The sequence below is a fragment of the Penicillium oxalicum genome, chromosome I (genome assembly GCF_001723175.1).
Source record: "Penicillium oxalicum strain HP7-1 chromosome I, whole genome shotgun sequence".
NCBI classification, from domain to species: Eukaryota; Fungi; Ascomycota; class Eurotiomycetes; order Eurotiales; family Aspergillaceae; genus Penicillium; species Penicillium oxalicum.
This window is the reverse complement of record NC_064650.1, coordinates 4,751,215-4,762,635: the sequence shown is the minus strand read 5'-3', so window position 1 is coordinate 4,762,635 and position 11,421 is coordinate 4,751,215. Positions and strand designations below refer to the sequence as shown.

The 11,421-nt window shown below is 52.6% G+C and overlaps 4 protein-coding genes across 4 annotated transcripts; 2 read left to right on the top strand and 2 right to left on the bottom strand.

Moving 5' to 3' along the window:
• Nucleotides 1–666: 666 nt before the first annotated feature.
• On the top strand, nucleotides 667–1,138 carry POX_a01564 (uncharacterized protein; the record flags this gene model as incomplete). The annotated part of the gene is made up of 3 exons (XM_050110492.1): nucleotides 667–805; nucleotides 907–968; nucleotides 1,034–1,138. 3 exons carry the CDS (start codon nucleotides 667–669, stop codon nucleotides 1,136–1,138), a joined length of 306 nt encoding a protein of 101 aa, XP_049974260.1.
• Nucleotides 1,139–1,901: 763 nt separating this feature from the next.
• Nucleotides 1,902–4,637, bottom strand: POX_a01563 (uncharacterized protein; the record flags this gene model as incomplete). The annotated part of the gene is made up of 3 exons (XM_050110491.1): nucleotides 1,902–2,895; nucleotides 2,958–3,523; nucleotides 3,582–4,637. The coding sequence occupies 3 exons, from the start codon at nucleotides 4,635–4,637 to the stop codon at nucleotides 1,902–1,904; spliced, it is 2,616 nt and encodes an 871-aa protein (XP_049974259.1).
• A 2,204-nt stretch (nucleotides 4,638–6,841) lies between these two features.
• On the top strand, nucleotides 6,842–8,549 carry POX_a01562 (Manganese transporter pdt1; the record flags this gene model as incomplete). Its single annotated transcript, XM_050110490.1, has 3 exons — nucleotides 6,842–7,489; nucleotides 7,563–7,834; nucleotides 7,907–8,549. 3 exons carry the CDS (start codon nucleotides 6,842–6,844, stop codon nucleotides 8,547–8,549), a joined length of 1,563 nt encoding a protein of 520 aa, XP_049974258.1.
• Nucleotides 8,550–9,061: 512 nt separating this feature from the next.
• POX_a01561 (Charged multivesicular body protein 5) lies at nucleotides 9,062–9,768 on the bottom strand (the record flags this gene model as incomplete). Its single annotated transcript, XM_050110489.1, has 2 exons — nucleotides 9,062–9,646; nucleotides 9,703–9,768. 2 exons carry the CDS (start codon nucleotides 9,766–9,768, stop codon nucleotides 9,062–9,064), a joined length of 651 nt encoding a protein of 216 aa, XP_049974257.1.
• Between the last annotated feature and the right edge of the window lie 1,653 nt (nucleotides 9,769–11,421).

The window sequence follows — 11,421 nt, the reverse complement described above, 5'->3', positions numbered from 1 at the left end:
ATAAAAGACCATTAGCATTGCTCAGATAATTCGAAGCATACACAAATTTGACATGTAGGTCTAGATAATGAAAAAAAAATCTACCACAGGTCGTGTGTTTAGTTGATTTTTATGAGAGTGATGGGTCGAAACTCCCCGTACGCAATTTCGGAACTACTCATGCGGAGAAAGCGGCAGATCAAATTATTTCTGAACCCGCGCGCAATCTGACCCAGACCAGCTCTTTACGCAGCGACACCATTTTCCTCAACTGCCTTCACTGACTCAATATCTAAATTGCACAAGATCTGTATTCTCCAGCCTCGATGATTCGACAATTACTCGGGGCCGTCTCATCGGCGCGCTGCGCGTGTCCGGTCTCAATTGCGGCTCACCAGGCCCAAACCACCGCGCCATCCACGCCGCGCATTCTGGTACGAACCCCCCCCCCCCCCCCCCTTCCCACGCCTGGTCTCCATCAGTACCAATTATTTGAATCTAACTGGAATAGAATGCCTTCTGTGCCCCTGCAATTATCGCCCAGTCTAGTATCCGCACATCGTCAAGACCATTCACATCCTCCGCCCTCCGACTCTCATCGCCCTTCCGCCTTTCCTCCGACAGGAACACCGAATCCTACCAAAATCCCAATGACGAATACTACAGCCCCTACAAGCCAAAGCGCCAATGGCCTCCGGATATGTCAAAACTCTCACTAAGCATCAGTTCCGACTAGAGCGCAAGTACCGACGGCGCGCGGCGCTCAAGTACGCTCGGCCCAAGTTCATCAAGACTGTCACCTTGGCGCAATGGGTGGTTATTGGCTGTGAGTACTGCCAGGATAGGAATGCACTTGGGATAAAAAAAGCCTGTTCCGAACTGTTTTCGGGGGGAAAAACTTGGAAACTAATATCGGCTTGTGGGCAGTTGTCGTGGTTTACGCGGTTCTCTTCATGAATTGGGATACAAAGGATACGCCATTCGATGGGGTCAGTGTCGCAGCTATTGTCTTGATACGAATCCGCCATCGCCTTGCTGACTATGTCTTCGACAGATTCGAGACAGCGTTTTCTCTGGGGTTAAGGCTGTGTTTTCTAGTCCCCACCACCGGGCGGTCAAGCGAGCAGATGATGGCACCGCGGCTGGTTCTGGGAAATAAACAATGTCTACTTCATGAAACTTCTGAAGTGGAGTCGAGTGTCTTGAGATCAGCGAGGACCAGCGATATATACGATGAAGTTCTAGATCGTCTATAACATGAAAATAGCTGGTCAGTTCTGCCGTTGATAAATGGGCGATCAAGCTACGTCGAGGATGCAATCCAGATTAGCTAGGGGTTGGGTTAAAGTCTGTGAGTCCCGAACAAAGGTTCTCCAACAAATGTCAATTCGATTCTCATATCTGTCATGGTCGTTCGTCATGAGGAGTTCTCGTGGAAAAGAGCAGATCCGAGAAGGGGATGGTGGGATGCATGTGTGTGTTGTGTCAATCTACAACGTATCAAAAGCTCGTTAAGCGGTACATGCTTTCCTCGCCCTCTGCTGCCAGTCAAGTTGATCGTGTTCACCTGCCAAAAGTTGCAGGACAAGAATAATGCAAGGTTCCCAAACGCCCCAAAATGCCAACGCCTTGAAGCGCAAAAGCCCCAAAATTTCAAGAATGAGCGAGCCGAGTCTTCTGAACGGCAGACGAACCGGAGATGTAAAGATTTCCACAACAGCCGGCACGGACCTTTGTGGAAAGTGTAAATGTAAAACAAAAGAATCCCGAAATCCAGAAACGCCGGGTCATGAAACGTGAAGCAGAGAAAACGAAACCACACGAGGGCTCAGAAAGGGGGAAGAAGAAAAGACAAGAAGAGAAGGAAAATGGGAAACGAAAAGAGTACTTCACCAGTGGATGTTGTATCCGTCACTGGAGATTCAGAGCCAGCGAGAGAGATCGCTGGAAGGGGTCAAAGGGCCCAACGGACCCAAGGGACCCGAGACTCGCGACTCGGTGAAATTAAGTGCCAAGTTGAGTTGTGGCGGTTTGTCGTCCAGGAGACCTTTCTTGGGGCTCCCCGGCGCAGACTTCTTGGGGGACTTGGTAGGCGATGTAGATTCCGCACGAGGCGGACCCTCGCGCACCATCAAGTAAGGCCAGCCATCTTCCAGAGCAGCTGCCACCCACGTGCGAAGACATTCATGAACCGCAGAGTAAAATTTCTCCTTGCACGTTCGCAAGCTTCCTCCCATGACCTTCTCAAAGCCCGAGGCGCGAAGTTCGGAGCGAAGCTGATTGCGTTCTTGTGTTGTGGGCAGGCAAGCAACCAGTCCATTGAGGAGATCCAAATGGGCAGCGAGGTAATTGGTCGCGTCCCATTCAACGCCTCCGACATAAGGAGCAGCAGGCACCGGTGGGCGAGGAGTAGGGAAATGGCGCTCTTGATAGGAACGACCGTCCGAGGAGACTTTCTTCTCTGTGAATGAATCCCCCGATGGAGGTCCTGATTTAGGGAGGGGGATGACATTCAGGTGATGCAGGAAGATCCAGAAAACTTCCTTGGTCACATTAGTGACTTCTTTGCACCATACTCGGTACGGTCGCGACTGGTAGATGTTGGCAATAAACGAGACCGGCTGGCTAGCGTCTTCCGGCGATGGGTCCCGTAGCCAGGCAAGAATTCTCTGCGCGCGCTGAGCCGAGGCTTCGTGCGGATGAGGTGCCTCAAGGTGGGTGAAGAGCAAGTTGATGATAATGCCCCTTGTGGTGAATTCACTGGGACCCTTTTTTTCCTCGTTGAAAAGCATCTTGAGGAGAGCTGGGAAGAGCTCGCCTTGAATGCTGTCCAGATGGGCTAGGGCAATGGAGGTGGTGCAAAGCGCCTTCAGACACAGCAGTGCTTCATGCAGAAGCGTATCTTCATGATCCTCCCTAAAATGGAATCGGTTAGAATGATGACGAGCGCCTTCAAGTACGGCAACGATCGTACGAACCTCCATTCCATCTTCATGATCCGATAGATCAATTGGACAATCTCGTCCATGCCTTCTTCTGCGATGAATCCATTCACCCAGCTCACGGTCTCGTTCCGCAAGAGAAGTCGCAGTTTGTGCAACTTGCCCACCTCGATCATCTCGGGCTTCTGGATCTCCCTCAGATAATGAACAAAGTCAGACGGATCGGCCGCCGTGTCGACCACCGCCGCTTCGGCGAGTGATCCGGTGGAAACAGCGCCGCCCAGCGTGGTGTAGACGCCTACGGGCTGTGAAAGATCCACAGATCTGGGCCGATGGAACGATCCGCTCTCAGGCCGAGCTTTCTTGCCCGGCGAAGAGGAGCCTCGGCCGAATGTAAAGCCCCGGCTTCGGGAGCGTGACCGTGAGCCCTTGCGGTCCTGAGGATCTTTCTCTTCTTTGCCTCGTCCACGCCGACTGTCGGGGGCAGCAGCACTGACAGGGGTTCCAAGCTCCGTGCGATCTTTCTGAATGAAATCTGCCTTGATGTTGGTATCTAGGGACCGCATTTTGTCTCGCATATTGTGGGGAATGTTGCGCGCGTCCTAGGATCGAGGTTAGTGGTCCGGCTCACAAGAGGCGTAGTCTCAAAAGGAATCTCACTAGGAGCTTCTCGAATTCACTCTCGAGATCTTTAGAGCTCAAATGCTTCTGAACATCAGCATCTCGTTCCTTCGCATTAAAAGCCGAAATCGCGGCTTGCACGCGAGAAAGTCGCTTTGTGTTTGCCTGTTCCTTTGGAGGCATTACTGGAGACGCCGGGACTGACATCTTCCTGGCTCTGTCAAGCGCCTGGCCCTTCAACGAAGAGCCGTCACCTCTTCCGTTGCTGTTATCACTACCGCCTGAGGCCGTTCGCTGCTGCCTCTCACTGTCCTTTACTCTCTGGCTTCCAGTAGGGATGTCGGATTCCATCCGTGCCTGTGTACCGGCCTGTTTAGTCAGAGATGGCTGCTGGTAATCACAAAAGTTGCGCTGCTGAGCGGGGCTATAGGCATTGGGCGTGTACAAAGCCACCTCATCGGCAATACTGCGTGGTCTATCAGCGCCAAAATTGTGGCGCGACCCAGACCTCATAGCCTCATAAGACCCACTTTCTTGAGGCCAAACAGGCGATGGCATGTTTTCGACCAAATCGACGGGATTTCGATTCTCCTTGTCTCGACCCTGTTGCGTGGCATCCGTCTTGCGGCCACGGTGGGATCGCTTCAGGATAGCAGACAGGCTGTTGGTCGATTTGGTCTTCTTTGGCTCTGGATGCGCAGCCGGGATGGCTGGGCTGTCTTCCGGCTTGTTATCCTTTCGCTCCATGTAGTTCCGCAATGACTTGAGCGACACGGCGCTTTTTGTTTTCTTGTGGAGTGATCTTTTGTTGTCTTTGCTTCCTGACTTGGTCGAGGACGGATAGTTGCTGCGAGTTTCGCAATTAGGTACTATCTCTGCCAAAGGGAGGTGGCCCGGCGGCAGATCGGGGTTGTCGGCCCATGGAAATGGAATAGTGCCCGTGGGCTTGCTATTCTTGTATTGTGGAGGAATGGCATCGTCTGCGGACTGGTTTCGTTTATGCGGCCTCGACATGATCGCTCGAAAGACCGAGGATCTGGCGGGGGCGCGGTCGGCGTCGTCGAAGATTTGGGGCCCCGTGTTGTTCGAATACATTGCGTAGCTCTTTCATCGGCAACGAATGGTCCGTCAGTACTTTGAACCATGACATGAACACGGCTAGGGGCAGATTGTGCACTCACCTGGTTTCAAGGGATATTCTCTGTTAGGTAATCACCGACAAACAATCGCAAGAGACAATCACCTGCCAGGAAAGCCAGCACCGGCGATGAAGATGACTCCAAAGCAGACAGTGTCAGCCCAGCTGGCCGCAAATGGTCACAAGAAAAGTCCAGGCAGAAAGTTTCAAAACCCAAACGCAAGGGAAGATCAGCAGATGAAGAGAGCTGAACTTGGGTTCCAAGATGGAGCGTAGAAGCCGGGGGCGGCCGAGGGGATGATATGAAAGCCAGAAACAACCTTCGACGCATAACCTTGGAGGACCCAGACTCCACCTCAAGACCGGGACAACAGCTAGCCTCGGTGGGTGATCATCTTCTCAGTATCTATGGGGGGGGGGGGGGGGGGAAGATGGCTGGATCCATTAGAGGAGTAAACAACGTGTGGATGAGGCGGTTGCGAGGGGCAACGCGGCGGAGCCGGCGGAGCTGGCGGTCAACGTGGACGCAATGACGAGAGCCTGTCCCCCCAAGACCCATCACATCTTGCAGGTTGGACGCCATTTTCTGCACTTGATGCATCGCCCTAGTCATACTTTCATGTCCGGGGTATTTTCCAGTTGCTGACGACAGATGAACAAAAATCCCGGCTGACCCAAAACAGGCAAAGCAGGGCCCTTTGGCGGGGCCTGTCAGAAATCATAGTGTGACTGATGGAAGAAGCCTTTTTTTCTTGGCTACATATATTCAACGATTGTCACTACTGCAATCGATGTCCATACGTTCAGATGCCTGCATTCTTAGCTCCAGCCAAAGTCTGCTTCCACCGATTTAAATCGCAAAAGCTCCACGTGCTTTCTTTACTTATTACGTGTCAAGCTACCTAACCTGAATTCAAAGTACGAAGAACCGTCGGGACGTGTCAATCCATATGAACTGATTCCGATCTCTCTGTCCGGGACCTGGTACCTACGTCATCCGCGATCTGTAAAGTCCCGAGGTCTCTGAGTCTGGACGAGTACGAAGAAGTAAGATCACTGAACCGTTTTCCGAGACTGCAGACTCTGCAGTGCAGAGTAGGTATACTGTAGGTATATGTACTGTGTTGGTACGTTTTGGCATGACATCAACAACGCAGATCACACCATCATCGTATCTCCGATTCTAGGCCTGAGTAGGCCTTTGTACTTCGGTTCTTCCTCGTACCGGCCAGTTGTCGACTGATAACAGATGCAGTGGCTTATCGATAGCAGAACAACAATTGTCATTCGCAAGTATTTGTTTCAGTTCGATAATGGCGTAGGTCAAATTAACCCGTCCATTATTTTGGAGGGGCCTTGTGACAAGACCCAGATGGGCCTCCAACATCAGCTTTCCAGTGCGAGATGAACCTTTTATGCGGGGGTGCCCATTCCATCACAACTCATTCTTTCCCTCCGTGCAGCTGACGAACAGGCGACCAGAGAGCGGACGCTTGGCAATCTCGCCAGGCCAGAGAGAGAGAGTCTCTCCTCTGTACGCAGAAGCCTCTGAAAGCCTTCTTCGAGGACCTCTGAGGGCCTCGGTCGACTTCTTCTGATCGACGTCTCCAAACGGTCCGGAAGCTTTTTTTATTTTTTTCTCACAAGATGATTTCTTTTTGGGCCGGGCTGTCAGTCTTTGAGAGTCTCCCCGCGTCCAGCGGAACTGGGTCCAAGATCCACAAGCTGCCGCTTGCGACACACTGCCGGCGGGTGACCATGGCAGTCGACTCCGGCCTGCATAGTGCAGGACCCGCCAGAGGAGTTACTTGAAGAAATACCAGGTCCATCCTAGCAGATAATTGATCTGTGCGTCCATTAGGTACGCTTTTCCGCAGCTTCAATTGTACGAAGCAGGAGAACAAGAAGCTCAGACCCAGACGGTGCAGGCTTATTGGTCAAGATCGGTTCTTCCCTCAAGGCATCACGATTCTCGGGCAGACCCGGACCTTCTACAGAATCCACACCATCCACAAGGTTCTCGAAAGTCTCATGTCCACGCAGCCCAGCGACGATCGGCAATTGTCTTTTATAGTATAGCAGGAAACCACTACTTAATCGGATCAACGCCCCTTGTGACCAGGCCTTTCCAACGCTATACGCCGCCCTCGTCGCGATCAAAATGAACTGCCCCTCAAGAACCGACGACACTCTCGAGAACCCGAGCTGGAACCAAAACCCACCTCCCTTCAGCCCGGACATCACCACCCGCAATGACTTCAATGGCTTGACCAACGCGCGAGTGCACCGGAAGCATGCGACGGGCCCCGGAACGGTCTCAGGGGATGATACCATGGCAATAGACTCGCAGCCGCAGAGTTTGAACAACCAGGATCCAGTAACGGAAAAGCACCCGAAGGGCGAAGTGATCGCAGCGACCTCAGGGTGCCCAGCACCCTCGAGGACCTGCGGTTCACCTCGCCGTTTCTTCTCCGATTCTTCATTTGTGACCTCTGCGCAGCACTGCGCTCGCAGCCTGGTCAAGTTCGGCCGTTTCGTGGGGCCTGGGTTTTTGATCGCCGTCGCCTACATCGACCCCGGAAATTACGCCACGGACGTTGCCGCCGGTGCACAGTTCAAGTTTGCCTTGCTGTTCATCGTGCTGCTGTCGAACCTGTTTGCGGTTCTCCTCCAATCTCTCTGCATCAAGCTCGGCTCGGTGACAGGACTCAACTTGGCGGAGAACTGCCGCGCGCATCTGCCCAAATGGCTGGTTGTCATCCTCTATTTGATGGCCGAGGGGGCGATCATTGCCACCGATATTGCCGAGGTAAGTCTGCTGCTGTTCATGAAGGCGGGTGACCGCGAGACCTCAAGTCGTGTATGCTAACACGGCGTTTCAGGTGGTCGGATCCGCCATTGCCTTGAATCTGCTCCTGCACATCCCCCTCGTAGCAGGCTGCGCAATCACCCTTGTAGATGTCTTTTTTCTACTGCTTTTTTGGCGACCTGATGGGTCGATGTTGGGCTTGCGTCTCTTTGAGTTCTTCGTCATGGCTCTGGTCCTGGGAGTTGTCGTATGTTTCTGCATTCAACTGTCTTTGATCAAGAACCAGTCCGTGGGGGAGGTCTTCAGAGGCTATCTTCCATCACCAGCGATCGTGCAATCAGATGGGTGAGTAGACTGGGCATTCTCATGACTTCATTCAACCACTTTTAAGAAACATGGAATTAACGGACTCTGCAGACTGTACCAGAGTTGTGGTATCCTCGGCGCCACTGTGATGCCTCACTCTCTTTTTCTGGGCAGTGGGGTAGTCCAGTCTCGTTTGAAAGAGTTTGATGTCACGGCCGGTTACGTTCAGTCAACTGTACCGCTTGGGAGCAATAATGGTCAGGTGGAATATCGGCCGACCATCCATGCGATTCGCGGTTGCATGAAGTATTCTATCATCGAATTGGCGCTGTGCCTGTTTACTTTCGCTCTGTTTGTTAACAGCGCCATTCTCATCGTTGCGGGTGCCTCTCTTTACGATGTTCCCGGTAGCACCAGTGCCGATCTGTTTGGCATCTACGACCTGCTCTCCTCCTCGATCTCTAAGGCAGCCGGGCTCGTCTTCGCGTTAGCGCTCCTTCTCTCGGGCATTTCGGCCGGCATTGTTTGCACAATGGCAGGTCAGATGGTGAGCGAGGGTATGCTGAACTGGTCCATCCCCCCCTGGATGCGGAGACTCATCACCCGCAGTATCAGTATCATCCCCAGCATCATCATCGCCGCGGCAGTGGGCAAGGAGGGCCTCCACAAGACCTTGACGGGCGAGTCAAGTCTGCCTCAGTGTCATCCTGCCTTTTGTCTCCGCTCCGCTTATCTGGTTCACCTGTTTCAGTAAATACATGAACGTGGCGACTGAGCAGACAGCCGAAGGCGAGGGTGATGGAGCAGTTGAGCAAGTCAGCATGCGCAATCACTGGTTTACGTCGCTGGTCGCTGGCCTCGTGTGTTTACTGATTGCAGTGATGAACGTGGCACTGCTGGTTCTGGTCGGGCTAGGTAAAGCTTAGAGTCGCAGACAGAGGCACACAAGGATGCTCCAGGCAACGCTGAGATTCGTACAGGTCGACGGAATACGCCCCATTTGATGGAGCGTCTTCCACGCTCATTGACCTATTTCAAAACATTCTATAGACTTAGATGTGTACAGGTGTAGAAATGGTGGATACACCCATGACATTAAAACATGCATCGACCGATTCTTGATTCTGCCTTGCCGAGATTAAACGTAAAAGTAAAGGTATCGGAGAACAAGCCGACCTTTGAAGGCATTGGATTCCAACAAAACGGATCCTCTTTCACCGCTTTGCTCTTCATACGCAGAGAGACATATAATAATAATAATCAATCTTAGCCGATCCCGCCGGCCGCCTCCTTGACCTTGGTTTGCTCTGGCGGCTCGTCGATGAACTGTGGCGGCACAACCTCGTCTTGCAAGAAACTGGGGACCGCGTCGGCACCCATCTCAGTCTCAAACATGGACTCTTCACCCAGCGCCTCCAATTCCGCATCAAGATCAGCCTCATCCACTTCCTCCGGCAGATCGTACGCCCGCGAGATACTCTCCTGAATCTCATTACCGACCTCCATCAGATCGGCCATCTCGTCCTGCATCTGCTCGATCTTGTCGATATCCACCTTGCCATATTGCCTTTTCAGCTCCTTTGTGGTGGTCTTCATGGCGTCGACGGTCGTCATCACGTTCTTGAGATTGTCTTGCATCATGCCGGCCTGTTCCATGTTCCAGGATTGCTGAGCGAGCTGATCTCGCTGAGCTTCATACTGTTTTCGTCGCTGGAGCACTTTGAGAGCCTTTTGCCGAAGAGCGTTCTTGCCGGGTCCGTCGCGCATCTTGGAGAGCTTCGCCTGATAGGCGGAGAGCTCGGAGTTGAGCGCACTGAGCTTCACATCGATGCTGGCGACGCGGTCGTCAACCTGGTCCTTGTTAGTGCTCCGGCCATAGGTTGGCAAGGAGGGGGCATTCAAGCTACCTTTGAGATTGCACCATCTAGCGTGGGCTTGGGAGCCGCGCTTTTTGTACCGAAGAGTCGATTCATCGTGATGGATTGCCGGGGTGCGCTGGGTGGGATGACCCCTCAGGCCAGGGAGTAATGGGCCGTGCGTAGCTGGACAGGATGCAGTTGTGGACTCGACTGAGTGAGTGCAGTGTGTGAGTAGTGGTGTGTGTGTGTGTGAGAAAGTTAATATGATAGGTCTTGCATGCGACAGACTTGACTCATCAAGAATACCTGGCGTTTGATTGCCCGATCGCGCACTCCGTGACGGTATGGCCTGAATGCGACGACCATGCGGAGGCCCGACGTCAGTGGGGCCTTTGTTACTGGCCTCAGGCTTCCCGTCTGGACTTTCCAGCCACAGTACATCTCTTTAGGCTCCATTGTGGACACAGAATGCACGTGACTTGATTCTTGGACTGCAGGTGACAGCCGGACTGGCTGTATATTTAGGCTCAAACGGAGAATCGATGTTGGCAAGTGCATCTGCCGTCGAAATTTCACCAGCAGGTTCAACCTTAGGTACGTAGTGATTTTTTTCTTTTTTCTTTTTATTTTGGGTTCGTACCGTGGACACCGTTTTATGCTTTTGTGGGCATGTCTCGACAACCATACTCATCGGCTGATGGGAAAGTAACCTTAGGCCACCGGTCATCGGCTGAATCAGCCGATCTGTATCACCATTGGACCAGGTCACTGCGCAGGGCGTGAGACTGCAGCTCCATCCATCGCACCCCGAAAAGGAAGAGTCATCAGCATCAGCTGCCGTGAGACCACAGCTTTGGCGGACGGTCATTGAATCTGGCAGGTGACCGGGACGCTAAACCAATTCCATTGCGGGACGATCATCAGGTGTCAGTTACTATTCAGTCCAGTCTTGTTGATTATTTCATTCTCCAGTACATGGCGTAGGAACTTCTTTTCTTGGCCGCTATTCGAATCACTCCACTTGCTGATGGGCACGATCTTCAGGCCCGAGACAATAATCCTGAAGGATCCCACACCATGATAACGGGTCACCGCCCGACAGCGTATCATGCTTGTTGACTGTACCATATCCAAGTAAGGGAGACCGGAAACTCCGTCCACGGTGGATTCAACGGAGGTGCTAGCTAGGTGAACACGTAGACTGAGTGGATAAGGCGGCATGGGAGATCAGCAGACCCGAAGGACCAGAAGATCTGACGAGGAGGGCAACAACAACACTGTAACAGTTCCAAGTAAGCAACAAGTTCCTCGATGCTTGAAGATGTGCCTCCCCCACAATCACTACTGTGGCTCAGCCCATTGCTTCGGGCCAGCGACAAGAGCAATTCGTTATCGTTATCCGCCCCATTTCCACCGGATTGTAAGCCTGACTCAGTCAGCGGCACCGACTCAAATGACAGGTAACCCAACATGAATTCCAGGTGGTACTACCAGGAATATAATTATACTAACTTACCAAGTACTCGGGTGTACTCTCTTCACGACAGACAGTGCCCGGAGATACTACTAGTATTCTAGTTGATTATAGCACTAGACTGATGAGGAGGGGATTACCCCAACTCAAGTACCCATGTATACCCATGTACCCATGTACCCATGTGCGTACTCCTCAGCGTAGAAGCGTAGGGCAAGTCGGGTCGGAGTCGATGACCGATGATTACACACTCTAACCTGCTGGACCAGGGAATCTCTTGGAGATTTCTCACT